The 17,805-nt window shown below is 38.0% G+C and overlaps 1 protein-coding gene across 3 annotated transcripts in view; it reads left to right on the top strand.

Moving 5' to 3' along the window:
- Positions 1 to 17,805, top strand: part of CDC14B (cell division cycle 14B) — a gene marked incomplete at its 5' end in the record, with an annotated part of 57,332 nt that overhangs the window by 12,973 nt on the left and 26,554 nt on the right. For all 3 annotated transcript variants that reach the window (XM_082656340.1, XM_082656342.1, XM_082656341.1), the window contains 2 exons: positions 10,813 to 10,889; positions 16,568 to 16,634. In XM_082656340.1, coding sequence (XP_082512466.1) covers positions 10,813 to 10,889; positions 16,568 to 16,634 — 144 coding nt within the window. The remainder of the gene's footprint in view (positions 1 to 10,812; positions 10,890 to 16,567; positions 16,635 to 17,805) is intronic.

Genomic DNA, 17,805 nt, shown 5'->3' with positions numbered 1-17,805 from the left:
GGAACCTCCATACTGTTCTCCATAGTGGCTGTATCAATTTACATTCCCACCAACAGTGCAAGAGGGTTCCCTTTTCTCCACACCCTCTCCAGCATTTATTGTTTGTAGATTTTTTGATGATGGCCATTCTGACCCATGTGAGGTGATACCGCACTGTAGTTTTAATTTGCATTTCTCTAATGATTAGTGATGTTGAGCATCTTAATAGATGTGCCTCTTGGCCATCCGTACGTCTTCTTTGGAGAAATGTCTATTTAGGTCTTCCGGCCACTTTTTAATTGGGTTGTTCGTTTTTTTGATATTGAGCTGCATGAGCTGTTTATATATTTTGGAGATTAATCCTTTGTCAGTTGCTTTGTTTGCAAATACTTTCTCCCATTCTGAGGGCCATCTTTTTGTCTTATGGTTTCCTTAGCTATGCAAAGGTTTTAAGTTTTATTAGGTCCCATTTGTTTATTTTTGTTTTTATTTCCATTTCTCTAGGAGGTGCGTCAAAAAATATCTTGCTGTGATTTATGTGATAGAGTGTTCTGCCTATGTTTTCCTCTAAGAGTTTTATAGTGTTTGGCCGTATTACATTTAGGTCTTTAATCCATTTTGAGTTTAGTTTTGTGTATTGTGTTAGGAAGTGTTCTAATTTCAGTCTTTTACATGTAGCTGTCCAGTTTTCCCAGCACCACTTATTGAAGAGGCTCTCTTTTCTCCATTGTATAGTCTTGCCTCCTTTATCAAAGATAAGATGACCATATGTGCATGGGTTTATCTCTGGGCTTTCTTTCCTGTTCCATTAATCTATATTTCTGGTTTTGTGCCAGTACCATACTGTCTTGATTACTGTAGCTTTGTAGTATAGTCTGAAGTCAGGGAGTCTGATTCCTCCAGCTCTGTTTTTCTTTCTCAAGATTGCTTTGGCTATTCGGGGTCTTTTGTGTTTCCATGCAAATTGTGAAATTTTTTGTTCTTGTTCTGTGAAAAATGCCAGTGGTAGTTTGACAGGGATTGCACTGAATCTGTAGTTTGCTTTGAGAAGTACAGTCATTTTCACAATATTGATTCTTCCAATCCAAGAACATGGTATATCTCTCCATCTGTTTCAATCATATTAAATGTCTTTCATAGTGTCTTACAGTTTTCTGCATACAGCTCTTTTGTCTCCTTAGGTAGGTTTATTCCTAGATATTTTATTATTTTTGTTTCAGTGGTAAATGGAAGTGTTTCCTTAATTTCACTTTCAGATTTTTCATCATTAATATATAGGAACGCAAGAGATTTCTGTGCATTGATTTTGTATCCTGGTACTTTACCAAATTCATTGAATAGCTCTAGTAGTTTTCTGGTAGCATCTTTTGGATTCTCTATGTATAATATCATGTCGTCTGCAAACAGTGACAGTTTTACTTCTTCTTTTCTGATTTGGATTCCTTTTATTTCTTTTGCTTCTCTGATTGCTGTGGCTAGAACTTCCAGAATAGTGGTGAGAGTGGGCATCTGTGTCTCGTTCCTGATATTAGGGGTAATGGTTTCAGTTTTTCACCATTGAGAACAATGTTGGCAGTGGGTTTGTCATATATGGCCTTTATTATGTTGAGGTAAGTTCCCTCTATGTCTACTTTCTGGAGGGTTTTTATCATAAATGGGTGTTGAATTTTGTCGAAAGCTTTTTCTGCATCTATAGAGATTATTGTATGGTTTTTATCCTTCAGTATGTTAATATGGTGTATCACATTGATTGATTTGCATATATTGAAGAATCCTTGCATTCCTGGGATAAACCCCCTTGATCATGGTGTATGATCCTTCTAATGTGCTGTTGGATTCTGTTTGCTAGTGTTTTGTTGAGGATTTTTGTATCTGTGTTCATCAGTGATATTGGCCTGTAGTTTTCTTTTTTTGTGACATCTTTGTCTGGTTTTGGTATCAGAGTGATGGTGGCCTTGTAGAATGAGTTTGGGAGTATCCTCCCTCTGCTATATTTTGGAAGTGTTTGAGAAGGATAGGTGTTAGCTCTTCTCTGAATGTTTGATAGAATTCACCTGTGAAGCCGTCTGGTCCTGGGCTCTGTTTGTTGGAAAATTTTTAAACACAGTTTCAATTTTAGTGCTTGTGATTTGTCTGTTTATATTTTCTATTTCTTCCTGGTTCAGTCTCACAAGGTTGTGCTTTTCTAAAGGTTGTGCTTTTCTAAGAATTTGTCCATTTTATTGGCATATGGTTGCTTGTAGGAGTCTCTCATGATCCTTTGTATTTCTGCAGTGTCAGATGTTACTTCTCCCTTTTCATTTCCAATTCTGTTGATTTGAGTCTTCTCCCTTTTTTCTTGATGAGTCTGGCTACTGGCTAATCAGTTTTGTTTACCTTCTCAAAGAACCGGCTTTTAGTTTTATTGATCTTTGCTATTGTTTCCTTCATTTCTTTTTCATTTATTTCTGATCTGATTTTTATGATTTCTTTCCTTCTGCTAAATTTGGGGGGTTTTTTTGTTCTTCTTTCTCTAGTTGCTTTACGTGTAAGATTAGGTTGTTTATTTGAGATTTTTCTTGTTTTTTTGTGGTAGGATTGTATTGCTATAAACTTCCCTCTTAGAACTGCTTTTACTGCATCCCATAGGTTTTGGGTCATCGTGTTTTCATTGTCATTTATTTCTAGGTATTTTTGGATTTCCTCTTTGATTTCTTCAGTGATCTCTTGGTTATTTAGTAGCGTATTGTCTAGCCTCCATATGTTTGTATTTTTTACAGTGTTTTTCCTGTACTTGATATCTAGTCTCATAGTGTTGTGGTCAGAAAAGATACTTGATACAATTTCAGTTTTCTTAAATTTACCAAGGCTTGATTTGTGACCCAAGATATGATCTATTCTGGAGAATGTTCCATGAGCACTTGAGAAGAAAGTGTATTCTGTTGTTTTTGGATGGAATGTCCTATAAATATCACTTAAGTCCATCTTGTCTAGTGTGTCATTTAAAGCTTGTGTTTCCTTATTTATTTTCATTTTGGATGATCTGTCCATTGGTGAAAGTGGGGTGTTAAAGTCTCCTACTATGATTGTGTTACTGTCGATTTCCCCTTTTATGCCTGTTAGTATTTGCCTTATGTATTGAGGTGCTCCTATGTTGGGTGCATAAATATTTACAATTGTTATATCTTCTTGGATTGATCCCTTGATCATTATGTAGTGTCCTTCTTTGTCTCTTGTAATAGTCTTTATTTTAAAGTCTATTTTGTCTGATATGAGAATTGCTACTCCAGCTTTCTTTTGATTTCCATTTGTATGGAGTATCTTTTTCCATCCCCTCTCTTTCAGTATGTATGTATCTCTAGGTCTGAAGTGGGTCTCCTGTAGACAGCATATATATGGGTCTTGTTTTTGTATCCATTCAGCCAGTCTATGTCTTTTGGTTGGAGCATTTAATCCATTTACATTTAAGGTAATTATCGATATGTATGTTCCTATTACCATTTTCTTAATTGTTTTGGGTTTGTTATTGTAGGTCTTTTCCTTCTCTTGTGTTTCCTGCCTAGAGAAGTTCCTTTAGCATTTGTTGTAAAGCTAGTTTGGGGGTGCTGAATTGTCTTAGCTTTTGCTTGTCTGTAAAGGTTTTAATTTCTCCTTCGAATCTGAATGAGATCCTTGCTGGGTAGAGTAATCTTGGTTATAGGTTTTTCCCTTTCATCACTTTAAATATGTCCTGACACTCCCTTCTGGCTTGCAGAGTTTCTACTGAAAGATCAGCTGTTAACCTTGTGGGGATTCCCTTGTATGTTATTTGTTGCTTTTCCCTTGCTGCTTTTAATATTTTTTCTTTGTATTTAATTTTTGATAATTTGACTAATATGTGTCTTGGCGTGTTTCTCCTTGGATTTATCCTGTACGAGACTCTCTGTGCCTCCTGGACTTGATTGACTATTTCCTTTCCCATGTTAGGGAAGTTTTCAACTATAATCTCTTCAAATATTTTCTCAGACCCTTTCTTTTTCTCTTCTTCTGGGACCCCTATCATTCGAATGTTGGTGCATTTAATGTTGTCCCAGAGGTCTGTGAGACTGTCCTCAATTTTTTTCATTCTTTTTTCTTTTTTCTGCTCTGCGGTAGTTATTTTCACTATTTTATCTTCCAGGTCACTTATCCGTTCTTCTGCCTCAGCTATTCTGCTATTGATTCCTTCTAGAGAATTTTTATTTCATTTATTGTGTTGTTCATCATTGTTTGTTTGCTCTTTACTTCTTCTAGGTCCTTGTTAAACGTTTCTTGTATTTTCTCCATTGTATTTCCAAGATTTTGGATCATCTTTACTATAATTACTCTGAATTCTTCTTCAGGTAGACTGCCTATTTCCTCTTCATTTGTTTGGTCTGGTGGGTTTTTATGTTGCGCCTTCATCTGCTGCATATTTCTCTGTGTTCTCAATTTGCTTAACATACTGTGTTTGGGATCTCCTTTTTGCAGGCTGCAGGTTCATAGTTCCTCTTGTTTTTGGTGTCTGCCCCCAGTGGGTGAGGTTGGTTCAATGGGTTGTGTAGACTTCCTGGTGGAGGGGACTGGTGTCTATATTCTGGTGGGTGGGGCTGGATCTTGTCTTTCTGGTGGGCAGGGCTGTGTCCAGTGGTGTGTTTTGGGGTATCTGTGTACTTAGTATGATTTTAGGCAGCCTCCTTGCTAATGGATGGGGTTGTGTTCCTGTTTTGCTTGTTATTTGGCATGGGGCGTCCAACACTGGAGCTTGCTGGCCATTGGATGGAGCTGGGTCTTAGCGTTGAGACAGAGTTGTCTGGGAGAGTTCTCGCTGATTGATATTATGTGGGGCCAGGAATTCTCTGGTGGTCCAGTATCCTGAATTTGGCTCTCTCACCTCAGAGGCTTGGGCCTGACACATAGGCCAGAGCACCAAGACCTTGTCAGCCATACGTCTCAGAAGAAAAGGGAGAAAAAAGGAAAGAAAAAAATAATTAAAAAATAAATAAAATTATGAAAGTAAAAAAAATTAAACAAATAAAAATGTAAAAGTAATTTTTAAAAAAAGAGAGCATCCACACCAATAAGCAAATCCACCAATGATAAGAAGCGCTAAAATCTGTACTAATATATACGTAAAAATCAGAAAGAAGTCAGTCGCAGACAGCATACCCCAGTTGCACCCAAAGTCCACCGCCTCAATTTTGGGATGATTCGTTGTCTGTTCAGGTATTCCACAGATGCAGGGTACCTCAAGTTGATTGTGGGGATTTAATCCACTGCTCCTGAGGCTGCATGGAGAGATTTCCCTTTCTCTTCTTTGTTCGCACAGCTCCTGGGGCTCAGCTTTGGTTTTGGCCCCATGTCTGCGTGTAGGTTGCCCTAAGGCTTCTGTTCCCACCCAGACAGGGTGGGATTGAAGCAGCGGCTGATTAGGGAGCTCTGGCTCACTCATGCCGGGGGAGGGAGGGGTATGGTAGTTATAACTGGAATGCAGGGCGAGCCTGTGGCGGCAGAGGCCAGAGTGATGTTGCAACAGCCTGAGGTGTGCCGTGTGTTCTCCTGGGGAAGTTGTCCCTGGATCACAGGACCCTGGCAGTGGCGGGCTGCACAGGCTCCGGGTCGGGGTGGGGTGGGGGGGCATGTGGATAGTGACCCGTGCTTGCACACAGGATTCTTGGTGGCCTCAGCAGCAGCGTTAGCATTTCATGCCCGTCTCTGGGATCCGAGCTGATATTTGTGGCTCGTGCCCATCTCTGGAGCTCGTTTAGGCGGTGCCCTGCATACTGTGGGCAGACAGGGAAGGAATCCCCTCTCCTTGCGCACCCCGAAGCAATGGTCTCTTGCCTCTTAGTCAGTTCCAGACTTTCTTCTGGACTCCCTCACGGCTAGCTGTGGCGCACTAGCCCCCTTCAGGCTGTGTTCATGCAGCCAACCCCAGTCCTCTCCCTGGGGTGTGACCTCTGAAGCCCGAGCCTCAGCTCCCAGCCCCCACCCGCCCCGGTGGGTGAGCAGACATGCTTCAGGCTGGTGAGTGCTGGTCGGCACCAATCCTCTGTGTGGGTATCTCTCCGCTTTGCCCTCTGCACCCCTGTTGCTATGCTGTCTGTCCTTCTAGGCTCCGAAGCTTCCCCCCAGCCCACCCCCGTCTCCACCAGTGAAGTGGCTTCCCAGTGTGTGGAAACTTTTCCTCCTTCACAGCTCCCTCCCAGAGGTGCAGGTCCTGTCCCTATTCTTTTGTCTCTGTTTTTTCTTTTGCCCTACCCAGGTACGTGGGGAGTTTCTTGCCTTTTGGGAAGTCTGAGGTCTTCTGCCAGTGTTCAGTTGGTGTTCTGTAGGAGTTGTTTCATATGTAGATGTATTTTTGATGTATTTGTGGAGAGGAAGGTGATCTCCATGTCTTACTCGTCCAACATCTTGAAGGTCCCCCTCAATGTTTTGGTTTTTTAAACTCTACCACAGGCTTCTCTAAGTACATAGATTAAACTTCAAAATGTTCTGTGGGAGAATAGAAATGAGAAGTACATGTCTAAATAACTGGGCTTTATTATTTTGAGACCTGAATTGTCAAGATTAAAACTATACATGATCAAGTTGTGATCTTTTTGTTTCAGTCCACTAATTTATCCATTGCTACTTGAGGCTCTCCTAGGTTTTGAAACATTGATCAGCAATTCAAGATCAGAAGTTTTCACAGGGCTGGGTTAGGCAGATGGTAACTTTTTAAATGGGGGCAGTGGAATTCTAATGGCTGCAATATTGTTCAGCAAAAAAACAAAACAAACAAAAAACCCCACAAAAAACAAAACCAAGAAAGTTTGTGTCATGACTTTGAAAAGCACTACCAACTTCCTAAGTATTTTCTATCCCAGTATTTTATTTTTCCTGTGAGATTGCCTTTTGCTCCTTCAGAGAGATTCCTTACCCTGGAGAGAGACAGCAGGTTCTCCTTACTCATGTTTCCTAAGCCACGGGGCTTCCTTACTTTTACATCTCTGCACTTGTCACATTTTTAAAAACTTTATCTACTTTCAACAAACTGAAATGATCAATTGCTCACTCTTTACTGTGTTACTTGCTGTATTATCTATTGCTGCCTTACAGATTACACCAACACTTAGTGACTTCAAACAACAATTAATGTTCTCTGAAACAGTTTCTGTGGGGAAGGTATTTGAGATTGGCTAACTTGGGGGGGTCTGCTTCTGGATCTGGCTGGGCTGCAGTCATCTGAAGGCTTGACTAGGGCTGGAGGGTCCACTGCTCAAATGGCCCATTCACATGCCCAGCAAGTTTGCACTGGTTGTTGGCAAGGAGCCTCAGTTCCTCACCACGTGGGCTGCGCTCACAAAACAAGAACCTGATTTTCTTGGAGTGAGGAGTCCTAAAGAAAGCAAGGCAAAAGCCACAACGTCCTTGTGATCTAGCTTCAGGTGTCACACTCTACCATTAATGCAGTATCCTATTGTTTACACAGTGGTGACCTAGTCATTGAGGGTGGAAATACCAGAAGATGAGCATCGTTGGGGCTGTCTTGGAAGCTGGCTACCACAGCTATTTAGTATCTCTCTTGTTCATCTCTTGTTGTTTTCTATTTTTGGACAGCAATGTGCAGTTAGAGTGGCCATTCTATATATATAGCTTTTCATGAAAATACACTAAAAAAATTTGAGAAGCACATAGCTTCCAAGTTGCTGGGATCACATGGATACATCATAAAATCTCATTGATTTAGAGTTTACTAATTTGAGAACTAATATAGGAGCCATTTTAAGGATTCTTCTCAAGTAACAAATTTATAATAATTTTAATGGGGAAGGGCTTTTGACTAGAGAAGATGAGTGGGTGTAAAATTGAGAATTATAGATTGTTAGCAGACATTTCTTTGATTGTTATATGTCTTAGTCCTTTTGGGCTGCTATAACAAAATACCAGAGGCTTATAAACTACAGAAGTTTATCTCTCACAGTTCTGGAGCCTGGGAGTCCAAGATCAGGGTGACAGCATGGTCCAGTGAGGGCTGTCACATGGTGGAAGGGCCTAGGGATCTCTCTGGAGTCCCTTTTATAAGACACTAATCCCATTCACGAGGGTTTCACTCTAATGGCTGTCTCCCAAAGGCCCCATCTCCTACTACCATCACTTTTGGGAGGTTAGGATTTCAACATATGAATTTTGGATGGGACAGAAACATTTGGACCATAGCATCATGTAAAAAACTTATTCTGAATCTGTAAATTTCCTTCAACTTATTACATTGTACCTAAAATCTCTACGTATAAGCATTCCCCAGTTGGGTTTAAAGGTTATGTTTTTTAAAAGTTCATCACTAGGAATATAGGTTTTGTTTCTCCATAGGAAAAAATGTTACATTTTTCTTGGGTTCTTTGAACTGAATTTGTATTCCAAGGCTAACCCACAATTATTTAATGTATTAGAGACTATTTCTGTTTTGAAAGTTAGAAGGAAATAATACCATTGCAATTTTAGTAATTAAACCAAGAAACTGCAATCTTGAATTGGAGGAATTATCTTTCACCTGGTGCTTAAGAATAAGTTTATATAATTTGAGAGAATTTCGTATTAGAAATTTAGGGAAAATCTGAATGAGGTTTCTGGATTTCATTTAATTAATTTATTTAAGTTATGTATGTATATACGTACATCAGTGAATCAAATCCTATTCTTACCCTCATTGGCCTCAAGGTATTTTTTTATTTGGTTTTGTTTTGTGTTTTTGTTGTTGTTTTTTAGAGGAAATTTTTTGGAGGAGTCCTGCTAGGAAGACCTAAAATAGAATGGAGAAATGAAAAGGCTTTCCTAAAGTTATTCATTAAGTCTTAGAAGAGAAAGGAAGCAGGTTGGAGACTAGAAGAGAAGGAGTAAATGTAGAGAACGGGGCGGGGGGGCACTAGATTTAAAAGACTTTTTAGTTTTTCTTAAAGGAACTGGTATGCTCTATTTCCAAATAAATAGTAAGACAATAGAAAGTCAATTGATAGATTGATCCTTAAAAGATCTAAATAAGTAATATATAGATAAATATAATGTTGAGTGCAATTATAGATGATTTTGATTAGTTAATTCATGATACATTACAACCTTCTCTGAGTCAGTAATATTGTACTTTGAAAATTTGTTTGATACTAGGTAAGAAGGCATTCTTTTGTTCTTGGGATTGATTGTTCTTTGAGGGTTTGTATGCTGCTATAGATAAATGTTAGAAGATTCTGTATAGTTAATTATAGTTCTGTATTATTAGAGTAAATGGGATAAAATCATTTTCAGAAACAGGGTAAACATTTCCATTTATGAGTCTTAAAACAAAATTGGTAAAATGCCCTCTGGAAGCTGACTTGTTTTAAGATATATCCTTCTCTAAGTTTCAAAGATTCGTGCTGGTCTTTGATTTTTATAATTTTTCTTAATCCAATGATATATTTGTATTAACTTTTTATCAATTATTTTAAAATTTCCTATTATAAGTAGATTTAAGTTCAATGAATTAAGGATCGAATCTGAGTCCATATAAAAGGTATTGGGTTGGCCAAAAAGTTCATTTGGTTGTTCCGTAAGATGGGATGGAAAAGCTGAATGAACTTTTTGGCCAACCCAATATGAATCTGGAGTTACAATGAAACATAAGACATGGGTTCTTACTTCAGAATTTTGTTGAAGAAACAGCTCATTTATATAAATTTAAGTAATGGAGATAAAAAGTTTGTAATTAAATTTTTTAGTTATTTATTTTTACTGGTCAAAATTTAAAGTGTATTTTCTCCCAAAGTAAGCTTAAGAATTGAATTGAATTTGGGTAATAATACGTGTGCCAAATCTAATGCTTGTGGCCTCTCTCACCCCTTGCCTTCATGTATGGGTGGAAAATGTCCTGCCAGAAGATTCTGAGTTGGAAAAAGATGTGCCTTCGGATAGAGTGAGGGTCAGAAAGTCCGAGGCAAACTTAATTGGGGCTGGGGGATGACTTATTTAGGGGGATGACTTATTTAGAGGGATGCCACTGGACATTCTCAAGCTCCAAGTTTCTAGAACAGGTTGCTTGTGAGGAAGAGGGAGGGGGAGAAGAGAATGAGACCAGTAAAATACTTCTGCAATACTGGAAGTGAGAAGACAGTGGCACAACATCTATGAACTGTTGAGAGAAAAGGACTGCAGACCTGAAACCATATACATAGTCCAGTGTCAGGGCAGAAAACAAGATACTTTGGAACTACAAAAAGGTCCACCAGCTGTGGACCTCAAATGCTGAAGAACCCACTTGAAGTATTCTACCAGATAAAAATGGAAGCATAACGTAGTTCTGAAGATAAAAGAAGCAAATGACAATAGTAAACAAATGAAGTTTTATAGGAAACCCGTACAATATTGTACGTTGTTAAATCTAAATGGATGGAGTTAATAAAAATGTTTGTCCTGATTCTATGTTGCTCTCATCCTCCCCCCAGTCCCAGTCCCAGTCCATCCCCTATCCCCATCTCCCACACACTTCTTTACTATCATTTCGGTGTATTTTTAGAAAGGACATGAGGTCAAAGCATGTGCTCAGTCTAACATCTTGATTTAGAAAATCTGTTCTTGAAATGCTCTACTTCTTACCACAAAAGGCTGTTGTAGAAAGTTGCTGGTCAGGGCTCTGCAAGCAGCAGAAACCAGCTGTGACAGCAGATTTAAACAAAAGGGGAATTCACTGACTGGGTAGTGGGCAACTCATAGGATTCTTGGGAAGGCTAGAGAATCAGGCTCAGTTGATTGGCTAAAGATTGTACAAAGCTTACTTCTCAGTGACAGTACTATATCTTTATTTAGAAGTAAATTGTCTTTTTCTTCTCTCTTCAAATGTAGGTTATATATTTGGGGAAAACTCCAGAAGAAGCATATAGAATATTAATGTTTGGAGATACATCCTATATTCCTTTCAGGTAAATATAAGAATGTTATGGTAGATTCATTTAATCAGGCCCTTGCCAGAAATATCTTGGTGTAGTTGTTTCTGAAAAAAGAAGACCTCATAAATAGTTATTTTGAGGTGGGTGCAAATAACACCATAGATCTAGGTTACTCAACAGTGATGCTATTGACATTTTGTCGGGGGGTGGTTGTCCTGTGTACTGCAGGATGTTTGACAGCATCACTGGCCTCTGCCCACTAGATGTCAGTAACACCTTCACCCCAGAAAATTAACTGTGAAAGCCAAAAATGTCTCCAGACATTGCCAGATGTCTGTGGTGGTGCTAGGGGTAGTGGTGGTGAATCGCTCCGACATGAGAAGTCAGAACCACTCTCACTGATGGAAACTGTGCTTTGTAATCAGATGAGAATCCTGGAGTTATAGTATGACAAACTACCGTTTTCCAGTACTGCGGAGTTTTGGTCCTGAGGAGTTAAGAAATAAGTTTTTCCCAATAATCAGGAGTTACTTCTGGGGCAGAAACGAACCCCCTTTTCCTAGGGACACAGCCAGCAGAAATAGTGGGTGAGGTTGCTAATATAGCACCACTACTTGAAAAACCAAAACGGCTGTGTCATAGAGGTGGTAGATAAGTAATGTCTTTATATAAGTTAATGACATCCTCATCCTTATGTCAAAGTTACCAGGTGATTGTGTTGAAGATACTTTGGAAAAAAAAAAACCCAAAAACTTGTGTTTTTTTTTTCTTTTTTTAAAAATCAAATGAAGTTCTAAAAGTTGCTCTTCCTGTTTATCAAAACACTTGACTTAGCTGTATAATTAAATACTTGTATGGTGCTTAAGTATAATAAGTGTGTGAAGTGATTTTACTGATTGCATACTGTATTGAGAATTTCAAATATTGCATTATTCTTCCGCCTGCAAATTAGTTAAACTTAGTTTTAGAATTGTTGCATATACCTCAAATGCCTGATTTTGAAGACGTGGGCTTGCCTTTAAAGGGGAGGTTATGAACCTGACTTAATTGTGGACAAGTTTTGGGGTGAGTGTCCCTAACCTTATGCAGAATCTGTCTCCTTCGTAAATAACTCTGTAGGACTGTCCATGGATGTACTCCATGAATTCGAGATTTTTGTTAGGATAGTCTGCAGAGTTCAGTTATGTATTGCACTAAAGACTGCATGTATATTAGTGATTTAGCCAATTAGAAGAATTGCTTTGGACCCTGTATCACTCTGCCTTTCTTCCTAGCTCAGAGATCATCTTAAGTATTCTTTGTGATGGGTAGGAAGGGATGAAGGTTATTTTCTAAACTGGAGAGTGCTCCATTTTTCTTCTCAACTTATAACAGCAACCGTATACTTCCTTCAGAAGAAGTGATTGTGTTTGTGGTCCCTGAGTCATAGGCACATTGCTGTAGTGATAATTTTGTTCTGCAGAACTCTTCTTTTATAATAGTAATCCTTTATAATAGTGCCATTCTTAAAGTTTATACCGCAAGGTCCTGAAACAGGGATAAGCTTACACATTTCACATAATCTAAGTAAGGATCCATGAAGCATTGTTAATGTAAGAGAAGTTTTGTGTTAATTTAAATACAGGCATCAAAAATAGAATAAATGTTGTCTACTGCCGTACCCATGTTTAAATTCTTAAAGTTTGGCACTGAAAAATGTAGTTAGTTGCTTCTGGTTCCAGGAACAAAAATCATTAATTTTCTAAAAAACAGGACTTAGCTAGAAGCAGTTCAGGTTTGTGAAATTTGAATCTCTTTAGTCATAGATGCCAGACATTTAATGATCCTCCAAGTGTGGCCTGTGAACTAGTGCCAGTCTGTGAACTTTTTGTTACCAGCTTGTGATAAGTACAGGAATTGCGAGTAAGATTTTACAGACTTTTTAGCAATTTAATAGACTATTTTTATGTCTGTGGAATCAAATAATAGAAGAATTTAAGCTTGTATTTATGTGTTTTTTCCTTTCATTTTTCTAATAATTCATTTTTACTTACAAAATAAGATTATTGCATTATTGTGGGTATGTAATAGTACAAATATTATTGTATTTTACAAAAGTATCAGCCTTTGACAGATTTAAAAATCTGTGTTTCACCACATTTTACTGTTTTGAAGAACTTACTAATTGAGAGTAGGCGGGTGGTCCAGTGGTTCCCTGGTGGTGCAGTGGTGAAGACTCCACACTCCCAATGCAGGGGGCCCAGGTTCAATCCCTGGTCAGGGAACTAGATCCTGCATGCCGCAACTAAAAGATCCTGTATGCCACAACTGAAGATCCTGCATGCCACAACAAGGATCCCGCGTGCTACAACTAAGACCGGGCACAGCCAAATAAATAAATAAATATTAAAAAAAAAAAAAGAAAGTAGGCAAATCAGGATTAATAAAACCTGATAATATTTTGACAGAAATTACACTATAGTCTTTTATCTTTGCCAATTCAAGAGCGTAGAATAAATATAACTGCTAACAAGGGATTGTGCAAGAATAGTGTTCACTTGTCTTTAATAACTCCTTTTAGGCTCCTAGCAATATTTAATTAGATGTAATTTAAGTTACATATAATTCTTCAACCACTGAGTTTTAAAAAACTATATATATATATATATATGATTTCTTAATGAATTATATTAGATATTTCTCTACCTGTCTACCTGAAAAAACAGTATAAAATATAGTTCAACATTTTCTTGATACTTTTGGATCATTGTTATATGAAGAGCATATACTTCTGTTCTTTGGTATTACCTATAATACTCCTTGCTTCTTAATTGTTTTTTTGTGTGTGTGTTTTTTTGGGTTTTTTTGGGGGGAGGGCTCTGTTCTTTATTTTCTTGAGAGGTAGTATTGCAGAGCTGCTAATAGCTTGGCTATTGACATCAGACAGATGGGAGTTTGACTCTCCGTTCTGCCACTAATATCTCCGTGGTTCTTTACAAATGTGAGCCTTGGTCTCTTAGTCTATAAGTGGGAATGATAGTAGGATCACCCTAATGAGGTGTGAGGATTAAGTAACATCCTGCTTATGAAACACTTGGTGGCTGATCCTTAGATAACATTTGTTAAACATTCATGGTTTTTTCCTTTTAAAAACCATGTATAACTTAGACACAATTAACAACTCTAACTCCTATGTGTACAGAACAATAAACTCCTACATATTTACATGTAACTACCATCCAGTTCAAGATACAGAAAACTGTCAGCCTCCGTGAAGATTCTCTTCTACCCCCTTTCTAAAAGTTTTTCTTTTCTTTTAATGTCATATAAATGGAATCATACAGTATACATTTTTGGAGAGCTGGGATCTAGTGTTTTAAATATATAATGTCTGTGAGATTTATCCATGTGATGGCAGGTGTTAGTATCAATAGTTTGTCCTATTTTTTATTGCTTTTGTAGCATTCCATTCTATGAATATACCACAGTTTATTTGTCCATTATCCTTTTGATGGACACTTGGGTTATTTGTAGTTTTAGGCTGTTATGAATGCAAGCTGCTCTGAAAACTGTTATTTTTTTAAACTAGTATTTGACATTGTTTTGCAGTTTCTAAGCAGTATTCCTTTATTGATTCTCATCTGCTTTTCCAAGTTTGTTAAATGATCTGTGACAAGGTTTTCCCCCTCACAAAGGCTTATATCCAGATTCATAGCTGCTATTTTGAAGAAGTCTGATTGCTTGGGTGGGAGGAAGGAGGTGTGGATGTGTTTAAAGTTGGAGGTGTTAATGAAATAAACATGAGTGAATAAAGAAAGATTCTTGTCTCTTCAGATACTGTGGCAAAACTTTATCCAAGCTCAGATCAAAGCTTGACTAGAGCAGGGCTTGGCCCACAGTAGGTTTATTCCAAGTTATGCATTGAATAAATGCATCAAGTTGTCACAAAAACTGAATCAACATGGCTTTAACTTGATTGGAAAAGAATTATCATAGGTTAAGAAGATAATAATCATAGCTAACTGAGGAGACGTGGTGAAAACATTGGGATGCAATTTGAGAGTTCATCGTCTTTCCACTGATCATTTTGACTTAGACTAAACTACTTCATTTTCCTACCTTAGCTTCTTTATCTTAGAAACCTTCCTTATTGCATGAAACAGTTACTTGTACAAAACATTATTTGTGATGATCCTGTAAGTCAGTGGTTCTTAAACTTGAACGTGTATCACAAGAACCTGGAGGACCCAGCCCCACCCCTAGAACTGGTCTGGGTTGGAGCTTGAGAATTAGCATTTCCAGCAAGTGGGGTGCATGTTGGTGCTTCTTGCCCAGGGAGTATATTCTGAGAAGTAATGGTGCAGGTCATTTTATTTTCCTCCTTCCTGAATATTGCCAGTAAGCTATTGGTAAAAATCATTTTCTCGGTTGCATTGAGACCTTTCCTAGCTTTTGGAAGAGCAGCATTTAAATTCAAAAGCTTACAGAACAAAAATGGCACGTTGTAAGGCCTTGCGTCCAGTCCTCATGAAGCCTAACATATACTGAAGTAAATCTAACCAATTCAGACAGTAATGTCTAAAAGTGCCTTAGCTAAAAAGGATGCCCTTTTCTTTGATGTTAATGTTGCTATAATAATCTATATTCTTAAAGTTTGTACAAGAACTAAACATTTTAAACATGCCTTAATTTTTCAGGTAAGTGAATTACAATGTGAAAGCCCAACCACGGCGGGCAATTAATTATGGCTCCAGTAGCAGCCTGGTTCCACATAGGGACCAAATGAGTACCATTCTGATAGGCACAGTTGCTTGGCATGCCTAGAATGATCATAATAAAATTCATTTTTATCTTGCCTAATTCTTAAAATTTTCACTTTGTAATGAAATGACTCAAGTTAGCCAAAAAGGAGAAGCAGGTGGGAATGGAGGAGTACCTTATTTTTCTGGACAAAATCTTAACTGACATAAGACATTTGTAGTAAGATTACTAACAGGTGTTGATGCAGTGTTGGGTGGGGCTGTCTAACTTAATTTTAAGCACTTCTCCAATGTAGAGTGATTCTCCTGACAGTAGTTGACTCCTTAGTTTCTGTGGTTTTATTGGTACTGTTGTCCTTTAAGAACCAGAAAGAAGTTATCCAGTTAAATTGTTAAAAAGTATAAGAGCATAATGAGAGGAGCAAAATGCTTTTTAGCTTGCACCTATTATTTCAAATATTATCTTGCTTTCCAAATTTTTTTTTGCTGCGTGGATGGAGATCAACACACACACACATGCACACACAACATGCATATACAGAATCAAAAAGCAGTCTTTCCTGCTAACAGTTTGACACAGTATTCTCCAGTTGGAAGAAAAAGATCAAATGCCTTTCCCTTTTGAGGGGAGGAGTACATACTATTGAGAAGTTGAACTCAAGAAGGAACTTTTGAAGCTCAACTATTAAAGCCAAAAACAGTCTAGACAGATCATTTGAAATTTAAGATGTGGTCATTATTGATCCACATCTGTAAAACAGTATCTACTGGAATAGGTAGAAATTACAATGAACTGTATAACAGTGACTTATCCTTTATTTAAAAACCAAAAGGCAAGAATCCTTTTTTTTTTTGAGACTGATCCTGAGTATGTGTTTGATTTTAAATTCTAATCAACTTTGTCTTGAGATAAGTGTACAGCAGAAAATTAAATTAACTGAGCTATGTATTTCAATACTTTTGGAATTTCAGAGATGCTGCCTATGGGAGTTGCAATTTCTACATTACACTTCTTGACTGTTTTTATGCAGTAAAGAAGGTAAGTGACTCGTAGGATACACCCAGTGTTGTGCTGGAGAACTGAAGTACAGTGCAAGGAAGACAGGCCTTCTTCCTCAAAGATCTTCCAAGATGTATATGATGTGAGAGGTATCCCATTTCCCTGCCAACATTAGAATGACACTAAACTAGAAAACAGATTATTCTGAATCTGAGTGCTTCTGTGCACGAGTTGGGGGAAAAGCCACTTGAACACAGGGAACAATAAGAAACAGTTTTGTAATTAGCTTCTAAATTCAGAATTCGTTTTGAATGTGTTATGATTTCAAAGAAAAACAAGAAGTAAATAGGTTACTGGTTTCTAAGTTCTCTTTGATTTATGTATTTTATGGGTCTGATTTCCATCGATTCTGTTTACAACAGACATTTCTATAACACAGTAACTGTCAAATACTTTGTTTTTGTATCTTCAAGCATTCAATTTCTAGTTCAACAGAAGTATTTGAGTAGCCCATTAGTTTGTTACTAGGTTTTATATAATACTAAGTATAGGTCACTACTGCTTTGTCAAAGCTATTTAAAAATAACTCCTGTGTTTTATAACCAGGGCTACTTGCTGTCTTTGACTCCAGGGGACAACCGTCATACCATGTTCTAAATAAACAGGGTCCCCTGGAGTCATGTGATGCAGCAGACCCTGGTTATAACACTCACTCCCTTAGGTATATTTCTTGAACATCAGGGCCGTGCAAGAAACTAGAATTGTCAGTCAGTAGCCCTTGGATCAAATAAGCCTTCGAAAACATCTCAAGTTTGTGTGACTTGTATTTTCAGAGGCACAAGGAACCCAGGTTTACTTTCTTGTATAATGGAACATGGTGGCTTTCTGAGAATTTTGACAGAAATTTTAGGGGTTAAACTGAGAGACTTAATTAGTACAACTTCAGAGATTAATTATTATATCTTTTTTCCTATATAAGGCAATGAGGATGGACCTTAATTTTGGGACTGAGCCCAGCAACTCTGTGGTCTATGGAGCTGATGGAGGTAGTTGCTGCAGGCTCTGAGACAGCTCCATGAGGCCAGTTTAGGCAGGTCATGGGCAGAGGAGGTGATCAGGAGATGGGGAGACAGTAGGTATAGATGACCCCTTCTAGTTACAGTTACAGTCCTTGCCAGATGGACCCCAGGGAACTGCTGACGTAGCCAGG

Source organism: Grampus griseus, assembly GCF_964374135.1.
Source record: "Grampus griseus genome assembly, chromosome: 6".
NCBI lineage: Eukaryota > Metazoa > Chordata > Mammalia > Artiodactyla > Delphinidae > Grampus > Grampus griseus.
Note: the sequence above shows the minus strand (reverse complement) of the source record. Positions and strands in the feature narration are given on the sequence as shown.